The sequence below is a fragment of the Hylobates moloch genome, unplaced genomic scaffold, assembly GCF_009828535.3.
Source record: "Hylobates moloch isolate HMO894 unplaced genomic scaffold, HMol_V3 SCAFFOLD_2, whole genome shotgun sequence".
NCBI lineage: Eukaryota > Metazoa > Chordata > Mammalia > Primates > Hylobatidae > Hylobates > Hylobates moloch.
Window position 1 is genome coordinate 175,551,467 of NW_026652277.1, and position 15,676 is coordinate 175,567,142.

The 15,676-nt window shown below is 37.7% G+C and overlaps 1 protein-coding gene across 10 annotated transcripts in view; it reads left to right on the forward strand.

Moving 5' to 3' along the window:
* AFDN (afadin, adherens junction formation factor) overlaps positions 1-15,676 on the forward strand; it is a 146,774-nt gene that overhangs the window by 52,296 nt on the left and 78,802 nt on the right. For all 10 annotated transcript variants that reach the window (XM_058435686.1, XM_032162496.2, XM_058435687.1 and 7 more), the window contains exons 6-8: positions 2,582-2,739; positions 11,320-11,431; positions 12,957-13,124. In XM_058435686.1, coding sequence (XP_058291669.1) covers positions 2,582-2,739; positions 11,320-11,431; positions 12,957-13,124 — 438 coding nt within the window. The remainder of the gene's footprint in view (positions 1-2,581; positions 2,740-11,319; positions 11,432-12,956; positions 13,125-15,676) is intronic.

Genomic DNA, 15,676 nt, shown 5'->3' on the forward strand with positions numbered 1-15,676 from the left:
ACTGTGTCTGTTATTTTTTTCTCTTTTACCTCAAGGATTAGTTTCTCAAGTTCTGATGACAGAACCTTCATGTCCCTCAATTTGTTTTTGTTAAACTCACCTCACAGCTGATCAGGCATCATAATTCATAACAAGCTTTGCCCCTGAACTTTGTATTTTTGACACTCAGTTATATTTGCTTCATGATGGCTTCAAAATGTAATTGACCCCAAAATGCCCTATATATCTCAGTTAATTCATTTGTGGCACAAATACTCTACTACCATTTATCGTTACGGTTTTTTTTTCACTGATAAATTAACAGAATTGTAAGAGAAATTTTAGTTGATTCTTCCTCTTCTTGGGTTTTTTAGCACACAGTCTTGTGAGTAGCAGGGCAGTGTGAAGTGCAGAAGAACATGGACCTGGGGTCAGGGTGCAGTTGGAACCACTGTGTACAAACCAAGAGCCACAGTTTCTTCATCTTCAAAACAGGGCACTAACCAAAATCATATAGATGTTACTGCGGTCTACCCAATTGTTTGCTCATCCTATTGTACATATTTTTTTTTTGTGAATTACTTGAGGCCTGTATTTGGATGTGGAGTGTAAAATAAGGAGTGTGCATTCTGGTGTCATGGAAAACACAGTTTAAATGGACTCCACTCCTGTTGCTAATGTCCCTATCTTCACCCAAAAGCCAGGATCTTCTTTGGAAAGCACAAGTGACATTTTGCCCACCTCCTTAGACATGCACGCAGACACACAGTCATACATGTGCACTCTCTTGCATGCACGCGTGTGCGCGCGCACACACACACACACACACACGCTCGCGCTCTCTCTGTCTCTCTCTCTCTCTCATACACATGGAACTTAAACCCTTCCAGTGGCTCTCACTTTAACTAGAATAATTCAAACTCATGATGTGATCATGGTCTGGGAGGTCCTGTATGATCTGGTCTCAGCTGGTTTCTGACCTCATCTGCCCCTTTTCCCCTCGCTCTGTCCGTACTGGCCAGTGAACCCAACCAGACTTTACCCCAGCCTTGGGCCTTGGCAGTTGCTGGTCCCCTGCTGAGACAAAGCCCTTCCTTTAGATTTTCACATGGTCACTTTTGTCTGGTTGTTCAGGTCTGAGTTCAAATGTTCATTCTTCAGAGAGTTCTGGGCCAGTCACCGAAGCTTAGGATGCTCTGGGTCATGTTCTTTCTCACAACCTTATATTTTTCACAATGTGTGTCACTATTTTAATGGTATTTATTTGTTTTCTTGTTAGTCTTCTTCCTCTGCATCCTACTTCCCAACCACAGAATATAAGCTGTTGAGGCAGGAATATCATCTGACCTGCTTATTGCTGTTCCTCTGCATTGGAACAGGGGAGGCCCTGGGCAGTGTGAGTGTGCACATGGTAAAGATGTGCTGCAACCTGTGATTCCCCTGGTCTGGCTTAGCAGGTCCATATTCTAATACTACTGTGGACTAGTTGGTTTCTTAAAAGACCAACATGATTTTACTGTGAGCTAAGTTATCAAAATGCAATTCATGCCAGACTTGATGAAAAAGAGAGTGTGAGAAGTATTCAGTAACTGAAATAACTGCATTAGAATTAAAAAGTAATAGAATCATGGAAATTAGGAATTTGCTTCAAGAAACCCACAGATTTTCTAATCTAGCTCTCTTAAATTACAGGTGAGAAAATTGAGAGTTAAAGAAGCTAGAGTGCGTACCTAGGGTCACACTGTCATAATGGGACTGTGGAGCCTATCTTAATTCTTCCCTCAGTATCCTTTCATCTGGACTTCACATTTCAGGGTATATTAATCTTAGACCATAGGTAGAAAGCAGATTATGACACCAAAAGTGACAATATTATGACATTATACGTGTAGATTTCCATTAAAAAGAAACACAAAAGAAAATGTCAGGATATCCAAATTGCTCTGCGGTAGTTGGTTTTCTTTTTTTCCCCTAAATAAGTTCACAGCTATAGAGGACATTGTAGTTTGTAGTGCCTGGAAGTAAAAATAGAACTCTGCTCTGTTGGCAAATCTCTTACGAAAAATCTTTGGCCTTGAGCACCTGAGATCTCCTGGTTCCTACTTCACTTTTTAAAAATGCATTTATTTTGTGGGTCAATATTTAACTTTATCTGGGTTTTTAGTTTTTTTCAGATTGATGATCAGGAAGTAGGAAAATGGGAGAAATAGGTATATAATAATATATAGGTAAGGAAATGGCAAAGCAATTGAATAAAGAGCAGCACCATAGAGAAATTCCGGAGTTCCTTCCTTTTCTTTCCTCACTGTAGTTACGGAAATCAATTCATTGTTTTTAAAAACTCCTTTAGCTTAGAGAGAGAAGATGAAAATGATCTTTGTCACACTGGATTGTTCATGGTTTCTAAGTGTCACTGGATCAACTAGTTACTGCTATTATATGTTATCTAACAGGAAATGAAACAATAGTTATTAGGCAGATTGTCTTTGCACTCATTTTAGCTAGAATGCAGGTACCTTTTTCTCAAGTGACTATAAATGTTAGCTGTCTCTATTATTGGCATAAAGTAAGTTGTACTCAAAGATGTCAAAATTTTTTTCAGGTGGAACATTGAGAATTTATGCAGATAGTTTAAAACCAAATATTCCCTATAAGACAATCCTGCTGTCTACTACAGATCCTGCAGACTTTGCTGTGGCTGAAGCTTTAGAGAAGTATGGTCTGGAAAAAGAAAACCCTAAGGATTACTGCATCGCCCGGGTAAGGAACTTTATCAAATCAGTAGTTCTTTCTACTTTGCATTTAAATGGAAGGTTTTCTTTAAATCAGATTAAACCTAGATTTTCAGCCTACCATATCATTTAGGATCTGATAATTTACAAATCATGTGCTAAATATATATTTTTAAAAAGCAGTCTCCCTTCCATTACAAAAGTAATACATGTTTCTACTATAAAATAAGAAAAATATTAAAAGGCAAATTAAAGAAAATAAAAATTACCCCAAAATCAATTGACCACATATATGTGTGGTTCTTATTCTGGTCTCTTTTCTGTTCCATTGGTATATATGTCTATCTTTTTACCAATACCATGCTGCCTTAATTACTGTAGATTTATAGTAAGTCTTAAAATTATGGAAAGTATGTGCCAATTTTGTTCATTATTTTTAAAAATTGTTTTGTTTATTCTAGATTGTTTATGTTTCTTTATAAATTTTAGGATCAGCTTGTCAGTGTCTACCCAAAACCTTCTGGGATTGTGATTGGGTTTGCATTGCCTCTGTAGATGAATTTTGAGAGACTTCTCATCCTAATAATATTTAGTCTTCCAATTTGTGAGCAGAGTGTATCTCTTTATTTACTTAGTGCTTTAAATTCTCTCAGCAGTTTCTTGGTATTCAGTGTAGAGGTCTTGTGCCTCTCTTGTTATCTACAGGTAGAATTAAATAAAAGGGCTTGTTGTTTGAGTTTTATAACTTTTATCTTTTTGCTGAGAAACTAAGAAGTTACATTGAGTTGGAAAAACTAGTGATTTGCAGCTTATGAATATAGCCCAACTTTAGCTGACAGTAGATGGGAAACCATGTTTTTCTCACATTAAAATGACAATAAAGGGATAAAAATTTGTTTAAATGCACAAGAACAAAGAGAATGAGAGATGAGATGACAAGAGATTAGTCTGTGGAATTTTGCAGATGTAAATGAGAGGTCTCTAACTTGCCAGACCAGAGAAATCTTGCTGGGAGGACATCAAGACAAAGCAGGCGAGTGGATCCCAGCCCCGGGAAGACTCAGGAATTAGAGGCTTTGGAACTTTCTAAGGCAGTGTTGAAAGTTGGGCTGAAAAGAAGAAATTGGGCTGAAAGTTTCTGTAAGAAGTGGCAGACTCCACCAGATTCACTTCCTTAGCCTAACGGCTGAAGGCTAGAGTAAAACTGATGGGAGGCGGGTGGGTATTGAATGAAGTCCTTGGATTTGGAGGTAACAGGAATAGCACAAGGCGACAAGGGTCTTCACTGAAATCAGGAGGATGAAGTGAAAGCCTGTATCCAGAATACTGATGGCTAGAAGATTTATGGATCCCTCTCAGAAGGCACTTGTTGAGAGAAAGATCTGTATAAAAATGGACCTTTGGAAATTCTGGTCTAATAACATCACTCTGAGACTTAGCAACAGTAACCCTTGCCCACATATATAGCCTTTACATTCAGCTTTCATGGGACTTGCTGTCAAATGTCGATAGCCAAGGTTCAACAGACATTTGAAAAAAGTACCTTTAAAATGGGGACAGATAACACAAACATTAAGAAAACTGGAGCTAAAAGGGAGAAACTGGAGAGAGCAGATGGAAGTTTGACAACACTGAGACTTACAGAGATAAAGAAAATAGTGCATCCATGAAATAAGACTAGAATGCCGGAAAAAGAAACAGAGAAAGAGCTCTTAGAAATAAAAAATATATATAAGTAAATAAGGGATAGAGGGGGAAAATGTTAATAAGATAGGTAGAAAATAAGGAAATCTACCTAAATACAGATCAAAGAGAAAAAGAAGTAAAACAGACAAGATATTTAGATTATTAGTGTAGAATATCTAACATATACTAAAGGGGGATCAAAAGGAAGCCAGGCATTGTGGCTCACTCCTATAATCCCAGCACTTTGAGGTCAGGAGTTTGAGACAAGGCTGGTCAACATCACAATACCTTGTCTCTACTAAAAATACAAAAAAAAAAAAAAAAAAAAAATGAGCTGGGCATGGTGGCGCACATAATCCCAGCTACTTGTGAGGTTGAGGCAGGACAATTACTTGAACCTGGGAGGTTGCAGTGAGCCTTGATCTCGCCATTGCATTCCAGCCTGGGCGATGGAGTGAGACTCTGTCTCAAAAACAAACAAACAAACAAAAAAGAAAACCAAAGGAAATGGGGAGACGGAAGTTATCAAGGAAATACTGCTAGAATCTCTCAGAACTGAAGGAGTTTAGTTTCTAGGTTGAAAAGGCCCACTGAAAATGGTACAGTTGCTTTGACAAAGACCCAAACCAAAGCTTATTATTTTGAAACTGCAGAAAACTAGTATTAAAAAGAATGACTCAAAAGAAAAGGATTCAAGTTGCATATAAAGGTTTGGGGAGTAAGGCTGGTGCTAGTCTTCTCAACAGTAACTATGGTATCTGGTATGCCATGTACTTTCAAATGCAGAGTGAAATGATTCCCCATCCAGACTGTCAGCCAAGTGTTAGGTGGATGGAATAAAGACATTTCAAAACATACAAGGCAAAAATTTACCTCCCATGTGCCCTATCTCAAAAAAGTGCTGGAGGACATTGTCCAGCAGAATGATGGAGAAGGCCAAGAAAGAGAGAGAGAGAGAATTCAAGAATAGAATCTATCAGGAGAAGGGAATTCTAAGGATGGTGGGGAAGGAAAGTCCAGAAGATGCCTCTGCAGTAGTGCTGAACGGCAACACTTGAGATTGGTGATAATGTCCAAGACCGCAGGTAAATAGCAGTAAGGACACACTGTTTAGAAATATGGTGGTAAATACTAGTTGTGACATCTGACATAAACAAATAGCCAGTAAATTCCTGAGGATATTTCTGTGAGCATTTATTTTTGCAGTATTCTGTGCATAGCAATAAGAAAGCAGACAACAAGCCCAGCACTAAGGAATGCTTCTACCACTCAGTGACGTGTTGCTCTGCAACGTCAATTAAATCTCTACCAGTTGACCTGGAGATATATACAGGCACACCTCGGAGATGTTGCAGGTTTGATGCCAGACCGCCACAGTAAATCTGGCATCGCAATAAAGTGAGTCACAGGAGTTTTTTGGTTTCCCAGTACATATACAAGTTATGCTTTTAGTATGCTGTAGTCTATTAAATGTGCAGTAGCATTGTGTTTAGGAAAAAATGGACCTACCTTAATTTAAAAATACTTCATTGCTTAAAAAATGCTAACAATCATCTGAGCCTTCAGCAAGTTACGATCTTTTTGCTGGTACAGGGGCTTGCGTGGATGTTGATGGCCACTAACTGACCAGGGTGGTGGTTGCTGAAAGTTAGGTTGGCTGTGGCAACTCCCCTAAGATACAACAAATGAAGTTTGCTGCGTTGATTGACTCTTCCTTTCACAAAACATTTCTCTGTAGCATACGATACTGTTAGATAACATTTTATGTACAGTAAAATGTCTTTCAGAATTGAAGTCAGTCCTCCCAACCCCTGCCACTTCTTTATCAACTAAGTTTATATAATATTTGAAATCCTTTGTTTTCATTTCAGCAGTGTTCACAGCATCTTCACCAGGAGTTGATTCCATAAGAAACTACTTTCTTTGCTTATTCATAAGAGGCAACTCCTTGTTTGTTCAAGTTTTATCGTGAGATTGCAGCATTTCAGTCACATCTTCAGACCCCATTTATAGTCTTAGTTCTCTTCCCGTTTTCACCTCATCTTCATGTACTTCCTTCACTGAAGTCTTGAACACCTCCAAATCATCCGTAGGGTTTGAATCAATTTCTTCCAAACTCCTTTCACTATTGATATTTTTCCTTATCCCATGAATCATGGATGTTCTAATGGCATCTAGAATGGTGAATACTTTCCAGGTTTTCACCCCAGATTTATCAGAGAATCACTATCTATGGCAGCTATAGCCTCATGAAATGTATTTCTTAAATAATAAGACTTGAAAGTTTTCAAAATCACCCCTTGTTCCATGGGCTGCAGAGTGGGTGTTGCTTTAGTAAGCATGAAAACAATGTTAATCTTGTACCTCTCCACCAGAGCCTGGGTGACTAGGTGCCTTGTCAGTGAGCAGTAATATTTTCAAAGGGTTCTTCTTCTTATTTTTTTTCTGCTTTCCTCTGAGCAGTAGGTCCCAACAATGGGCTCAAAATAGTAAGCCATGCTGTAAATAGGTGTGTCGACATCTAGGATTTATTGTTCATTTATAGAGTACAGGCAGAGTTGATTTGTATAATTCTTAAAAGCTCCAGAATTTTCAGAAAGGTAAGTGAGCATTGGCCTCAACTTAAAGTCACCAGCTGCATTTGCCCCTAACAAAAGAATCAGCCTGTTCTTTGAAGCTTCAAAGCCAAGCATTGCCTTCTGTTCTCTAGCTAGAGAGTCCTAGATGGCTACTTTTCCCAGTAGAAGGCTGTTTCATCTTCATTGAAAATCTGTTATTTAATGTAGTGACCATCAGTGATCTTAGCTAGATCTTCTGGAGAACTTGCTGCAGCTTCTCTATCAGCTGCTTCACCTTGCACTTTTATGGAAGTGGCTTCATTTCTTAAACCTCACAAATCAACCTCTGCTAGCTTCAGACTTTTCTTCTGCATCCTTCTCACCTCTCTCAGCCTTCATAGAATTGAAGAGAGTTAGGGCCTTGCTCTAGAGTAGAATTGGCTGCAATGTTGTGGCTGATTTGGTCATTTATCCAGACCATTCAGACTTTCTCCATATGAGCAATAAGGCTGTTTCTCTTTCTCACCATTCATGTGTTCATTGGAGTAGCACTTTTAATTTCTTTTAAGAAGTTTTCCTTTGCATTCATAACTTGACTGGCACCAAGAAGCCTAGCTTTCTGCCTGTCTGGGCTTTCGACATGCCTTTCTCACTATGTTTAATCAATTTTTAGCTTTTGATTTAAAGTGAGAGATGTGCAGCTCTTCCTTTCACTTAGAGGTCATTTTAGGGTATTAATTGGCCTAATTTCAATATTATGTCTCATAGAATAGGGAGGGCCAGGGAGAGGCAGAGAGATGGGGAGTGGAACATTCAGAACACACACATTTATCAGTTAAGCTTGCCATCTTACATGGTTGCAGTTCATGGCACCCCAGAACATTAGTAACATCAAAGATCACAGATCACCATGACAGATTTAATAATAAGAATTAAAAAGTTTGAAGTATTGTGAGAATTAACACAATGTACACACAGACACAAAGTGAGCACATGCTGTTGGAAAAATGGCATCAGTAGGCGTGCTCAACGCAGGCTTGCCGCAAACCTTCAACTTATATTTGTTTTTTCTTAAAAGAGCAATATCCGTGAGGCACAATAAAGTAACTAGGTATGCCTGTACATTTACAAATGCCCTGTCTTTGTAAAAGCAGTCATCATAAACAAAACCAGATAACACAGTGCTGTGTATATGTTTACATGAGCAAAGAGAAAGTTAAATGCCTAGAAAAGATACTAGCTTACAAACTAAGAGAGGGAAAGAGGGAGGAAAAGACTTAAAATGTGTTGTATGATTAAGATCTGAATCTCATTATAAAATAAATGCACAAAGATAATTATTGAAAGTATGGTCACAAAAATATAGTAATCTCACAGTAGTTTTTTTTTCTTTGTGCTTTTTCTGTATTTGAAATTTTTTTACAGTGAACATGTGTTACTCAGAATCCTAGAAAGAAATACAGCAAAGCTCATTTCATTGGGATGGGAGAAGATAGATGAGCATGGGTATTTGGTAATTTGATGCACCTTTTTATTTCTTTGGCCTTTAGTAGGAAGTAGTAAGAAATAGTATTGATAAAATTAAAGGAAAAAATATCGTCTCAGAAGTGAAATTTTAAAATTTATACTTCTAAATGAGAATTCATAGATAAAGAAACAGTGTCATGAACTAGAGTTCTGCTATACTCTGTGGGGCATTGATGGGGTAATGGTGTAAGGTTGTTTAGTCAAGGTAATTGTACATTCTCTCTGAAGGAAAAATACCTGAGCTAGAGGACGTTGTGGTGTGTTGCCCTGACAGTTACTTGAAGTACAAGAGAGCTCTGTTATAATCCTGGGCCTTATAAGATAATCACTTATCCGTTCACAAGAACTATGTAGCGAGCATGATTGTATATATAAGAGACATAATTTACCTATAGAATAATTAAGTCCATGGATGTGATGGGTTTTTTAAGTGTTCCGTATACTTACAATTGATTAGTAACTGCTGTACAAAGTTTTCTGAGTCAGAATACTGTTAGTAAAACAGCAGTGTGCATAGGGTCTGTACTACTGAACAGAGGCCTGATGCTTTCTGAGCTGTGTCCCTCAGCTGTTGTGGTGTGAACACTGAGGGCAGGAACTTGAAATCCTGTCTCTACTAAAAACACAAAAATTAACTGGGCATGGTGGTGAGCACCTGTAATCCCAGCTACTCGGGAGGCTGAGGTAGGAGGATCGCTTGAACCCGGGAGGCAGAGGTTGCAGCGAGCTGAGATCGCACAACTGCACTCCAGCCTGGGTGACAGAGCGAGACTCTGTATCAAAAAAAAAAAAAAAGAATGCCTAGTGTCGCATCAATACCTGGTGTTGCTCCAGTATTTGCCAAGGGAATGTTTATGTTGATAAGTGTATATAAGTCTATTTAATAATAAACTGTAAGTCTATCTTGGGATTTTATTGACACTCCCTTATGAAGTCATTTAATAATTTCCATTGAGTGTTTCTTCTAGTTTTGGTTTTCTGTTCTGTTATTTCCTAACCAGTTTTCTTTTGCAAGATTAGGCAGTGCAAATCAGGAGGTAATTATTGTTTTACCTTGAAATTCTTTATCTTCTCAGCTTGCCTTTTTTTTTTTTTTCTTTTTTTTCTTTTTGGAGATGAAGTCTCGCTCTGTCACCCAGGCTGGAGTGCAGTGGCACGATCTTGGCTCACTGCAACTTCCACCTCTTGGGTTCAAGCCATTCTCCTGCCTCAGCCTCCTGAATAGCTGGGACTACAGGCGCACGCTGCCGTGTCCGGCTAGTTTTTTGTATTTTTTAGTAGAGACGAGGTTTCACTATGTTGCCCAGGCTGGTCTCGAACTCCTGAGCTCGGGCAGTCCACCTGCCTTGGCCTCCCAAAGTGCTAGGATTACAGGCATGAGCCGCTGCGCCTGGCCCAGGTTGCCATTGTATAAATTGTAGCTGTTTTCATATTCCTTATTCATTATTTTATCTATTTAATTATTCAATAAATTTTCTCCTTGTTAGACATTATCCTGGGATAAGAAGAAGCTGCCCTTAGAGCTTATAATAAAGGGAGACAGACTAAGAAATAAAAATACAGGGAGCTTTTCTATTAGAATGAAAATCATTGAATGCTTCCTAGAGAAGTTGTACTTAAGCTGAAGGATGAATGGATGTTATTAGACATGAAAGTTGGGGCAGGAGGGATCATGGAAGCATAATATATGTCACCGAGTGTGAGGATTCTGGTTCCTTGTGACTTGGCTCTAAATGTTTGATAAAGATTGAGACTAAAGAGATGAGTGAAGGTCAGATCCTGACGTAGTATGTGTTCTAAGCCAAGATACTGAATTTAATATGAAACACTGTGAAGAAAGATTGATTAATTTATGATAAGGTGTGTTATAGTCTATTTGTCTTTTTAAGGTAATTGAAGCAGTGTAGAGAGAAATTACAGGGTTCTGTAGAAGAGTCTAACCCATTTGGTATGTGAGCATGAGGATACATTTGGGTGGTGAGGTCTATTAAGATAACATCATTACATTAATTACAGGTTAGAAGTAATGTTCACATGCCAGTGACTTGGCCTTCTTTTCTTATTCTCTCTAATCCTGTTTTGGTTCATGTTAGCAGTGTGTTAGCGTGAAGATGGAGCACCAGCGCAAAGTCTAGAAGAATATTGGACAACCATCATCTCCCACTCTCCTCCGTATTACAGTGTTTTGGGGGCTTTCTTAGATGATTAAAAAATCCAGCTCTAGTAAAAACATAATAAAACAGTAATACAGCATTATGAATTTCTAAGAGTTCAGTGAATACAGTATATTGAAATAGGTGGCTAAAAGCATTTGTTGAATGAATGACTTGCCCTGTAATATATTTAAATGGTCTGATTAAAATTTAATCATAAAGAGAGATTATTTACAAGAAAACGAAAACTATTCTGGCTTGTTGTGTGGTGGTTATCCTAAGATATCTCATATTGTATGAACCCACTTTATAAAAACAATTGTTTGAATGTGAAAAGGTGGGTTAACGACTAGAGAGATTGAAATTTGCAATAGTGAAGAAATTACGCAGAAATTAACCATTACATACTGCCTTTCCGTATAAAAGGTTGTAAAAAAAAAAATTCAGTCCAGCTCTTTTTAGGGACCAGGTGATTAAAAGCAGCCAAATCGGCTGGCTTAGCTTTTTATTATAGACTGTTACCTTTCACTTTTACTGATGATTATTTTGATGATGAGTGAGAATTGTTTCTAGTGCTTAATTCTATGGTGACATTTTATTCATTCGAAAGCAATAAATGTGTTCTTTTAAGTACTTGTTAACTTAGTTACTTTGGCACATTCATAGTTATTTTTGTTTTTTTAGGTTATGCTTCCTCCTGGAGCCCAGCATTCTGATGAAAAGGGTGCTAAAGAAATTATTCTTGATGATGATGAGTGTCCTTTACAGATCTTCAGGGAATGGCCAAGTGACAAAGGTAGTAACCTTATTAAAGGATTACTTACACCAGATTCCTACGTGATATACCAGGTGTTCACCTTATCACATGATGTAGGAGATGTGTACGTAAATGTTTTTGGATGGCCTTGTTGTTGTTGTTGAGGCAGTCTCGCTCTTGTTGCCCAGGCTGGAGTGCAATGGTGCAATCTCGGCTCACTGCAAGCTCCACCTCCCGGGTTCAAGCGATTCTCCTGCCTCAGCCTCCCGAGTAGCTGGGATTACAGGCGCCCGCCCCCATGCCCGGCTAATTTTGTATTTTTAGTAGAGACGGAGTTTCTCCACAAGGATGGCTTTTTGCTGTAGAGCTTTCTGCCTCCTTCATTAACTTGCTTGATGATTCCTGAGTGTTGCCATTGTCCCTAAGACCACACTCAGCTTATCTGAGTCTCATGTGTTAGACACTGAACAAATGGTGATACTGCAGGTAAATCACACATCTCATTAAGAAACCAGAATATTAGCACTACAACAAGAAGCGAAAGATCATTGGTATCTACCAGTAGTAGAAAACACATTTCATGCTGACTAGATTAACTGTGTGATGTTTGGACAAATTTGTTATGATAGAGAAAATGACTTCTGTAACCCTATAGATTGTCCAGTGATTTAATCATTTCAAATAATGAATTCACACTTTGCACTACTGAAACAATTTTCCCTTATTATTTCAAAGCAGTCTACGTTTAAAGCTGTGTTTTTAAGAAAATAGAGTTTTCTTTCAAATTCACATCATAAGTTAACTGTTAACTCCATAGAGGGCCTTGCATTAATAACGACATAAAAATGTATTGCCATTTAATCGTGTCAGTATGGAATGTAGATTGGTAGTTTTAAAACACCGAAAAAATCTTTCTCAGCAAGCAAATTTCTATCCTCCTTAAAACACTTGTTTAGTACTTTTTAAAAACAGTATAAAGTTAAAATTTTATTAAAGGCAAATTGCCTAAATTCTTTAAGTTGAATTTAATAAAAACCAGGTCAACTAAAAATATACATATTTTGTTAGTAATAGAATTGTTTTATTTCAATAGGCTTTTTCGGGAACAGGTGGTGTCTGGTTACATGAATAAGTTTTTTCGTGGTGACTTCTGAGATTTTGGTGTACTTATCACCCTAAAAGTACATTTTTATATGTGTATTTGTGTGTGAATGTGGTTTTTATGTGTATGAATGTATTCACTGATCATAGAGTTGTTTACTAATGTAAGCATTTATTCTTAACCTGGTGTGTTTTTTTCAAGCTTATGATGTCTTTCGATAGCTGTTAATTTAGAGTAATCTTTGGAAATTGCTTGCTAGAGCTTTTCAAACACACCAAGAGGCTAATATTTCCTCTGTTGAGTAAAAGTACGAATTGGGTAAGCTTTACGCAGTGATTCCTTGGCAGATGTTCCTAAATTACATGCATCTTTTTGAGAAAGTTTTGCACAGTTGACTGCCAGTCAGCTGGCCATCCTGACCAACCCGAGTCTGCCTGATGATTTCCCATGCTGCTGTTCTAGGGATTTTAGTCTTTCAGTTGAAGAGGAGGCCACCAGACCACATCCCAAAGAAAACCAAGAAACACTTGGAAGGCAAGACACCCAAGGGAAAGGAGAGAGCTGACGGGTCTGGCTATGGCTCCACCCTTCCTCCGGAGAAGCTGCCCTATTTAGTAGAGTTAAGCCCAGGTGAGAAAGCTGGTCACACCAGCACACATTATTAATGTGCATTTTTAGCTTCAAATCTTTGTAGTTTCTAATGTATCTTCAAGTAGTCTTCAGTTGGCTGACTTAACATTTTTAGCCATTTATTTTTTTAAAAGTAACTCTCATAACATTTATTTCTTTAAAAACTTAAGGTTATAAAATACGTATGTTTACATAAAAATGGTTCACATGGACAAAAATGAGTATTAAGAAACAAAATTTAGTGTATAGACAGTTTTAAATTATTTTAATACCTTAAATTTTTTTTTCCGAGATAACTTTAGTAAAATAGTTAATCTACTAAAGATGACAAATTGATATTTACCCCTTCTAGGGCAGATTTCATAAAGGTGTGTGTGTGTGTGTGGCTAACTGTTGTTTCTGATGCATGGACAATGTCTAAAAAGAATATCTTTAAATTTTATATCTAAGAAACCCATCTTAGTAAGAGGAAGGCTATTTGATTTTAAAGTAGCAGACTACATTTGTTTTCACATGAGTTCTCTAAGTGTTTTGTTTGTAGAACTCTAATACGCTAAAGCTGTTGTTTCAGGTTAGCCACTGAGTAGAGGAATACGTGGGCATTCTTAAGGAAATGTTTTACACACACATTCCTAGGTAGAGTGTATATTTGCACATATGTATGCTGTGCATGACTGTACATGACATTTATGCGGTTAACATTACTTCATTTCTTATTTCATTATTAAATGCTATTATGTGACCTGCATTATACAGTACTGTGAAGATCAGAGTGTTGCACCCCCATCCCAAGCTGCATTGAAAGAAAGCCCAAGTAGTAATCACAGAACAAATTAGCAGAAAATTGATCCAGTTATGTGTATGATATATGGCTCCGTGAACGTGAATTATACATTTTTTCTTCTTTGATTTTTGAGAGTTTATTTTTATTTAGAAGGTTTGTTTAGTTTCTTACAGCTAGGTTATTGTAATTAACTAATGATTACATATGATATTTGTTGTCCAGCAGTCTCATGGTACAGTAGGTTATATAAATAACAGGAAGTGATGGTATCATTTTGATGCCACAGTTAGTGGCAGTGTGGCTTTAAGTAGTAGCTTTTATACCTAATTATGCTTCAGGACTTCAAAAAAATTAATTGATTAGCTATTTGTGAGGAATAGATTGGTGTTGCTAACCTCAGTTCTCTGGGTGGAAAGTTTATTTGAAGTTTTATTATCTCACTGTAGTTTGGAAACACATCCCAGTATTGTTGTGTGTCTATAATGTGTGTGAGAGCATTGATGTTTGGTTATCTGAGGTAATGAATGGCAACTGTGAAGCAGCCATTAGTTTTTGAACTTAAAATTTTTTAGGCTCTTCTTTGGGTATCGGGTCTGCCCTTTAAAATCTTATATTAAATTCTAGAAACTAATGATTGTTTTCTCCAAATCCAAATTTTTGAGGATTTAAGAGTGTTAAGTCCTTAGAAAAATTGATAAATAGCAGCTGACAGAATAATTTTCAGATGAGTAATGGACAGTTTACTTTGGTAGATAGCAGAGACAGTATGAGCATTCATTCACGCATGTATTTGATAAATATTGATTGAATACTTGTTGTGTGTCATACCGTGTTCTGGGCCTTGGAGGTAGAGCACCAAAACAGATTAAACCGCTTCACCTTGGGAATTTCTCTTCTAGTGAGAATTGTTATTTCGACTGCTTCTTTCATACTTACAGTCTCTCAGGTAATCAAATATATAGAATTTTTTTTGTAGGTGTGGAGTAGATCACAGTTCTGTACTACTTTTCACCAAATATTGGCAACAGCATTTGTTACGTGGTTATTAATACACTGCATTCTTCATGGCACTATGCTGCCTTCAGTCAGCATTCATTGACCCTTCTACTTTAGGCAAAACAATGGATACAAAAGGATTAAGTTCCTTCCTGCCTTCAGGTAATTTACACAGCGGGAGGGAATCACAGTGCCTTGTGACAAGTGACTCTGCCTCTAGTCCTGACTTCTCCTGAGCCCTGTGCCTGTGGGATAGCTTAACTTGTTCCACAAATGTCTGAAGTTCAGGTCTGGTACCGCTATTTTAACGGTGACCTAAGGGTTGGTGGCAGGCCTGAATGCAAGGCCAGGGTCTTCCTGCACCAAAGCCATGTTCTTTCACTAAGTCATAATGTCGTTTTAGGTTTTCATTATTATTCATTGCTCACAGTCAGCATGCTGAATGAAATTGATCTATTTTCCATTTATGAGAAAATAATATTCATGCATAATGATTTGTTATGAATGGATAAGTACTGTGTTTCCCCTGGGCACATTGTCAGCCAAGCATTCTATCTTCAATGCTGAGGTTCTGCTGGGTGTGGTTAGGAGTTTTTTGAGATGTGGTCATGAGCTCAGCATTGTCTTTTGGAGAAATGGGGAGAAATACGTTATTTCGTTCTTTGCTTTGGATTTGAATGTGTTCTTTAAACAGAAGAAATCAGCCCAGAGGGGTGGTAGCCCTCTATATGATTAACTCACTGTTGCTGTCCTGCTGCTTGGTGACTCACCT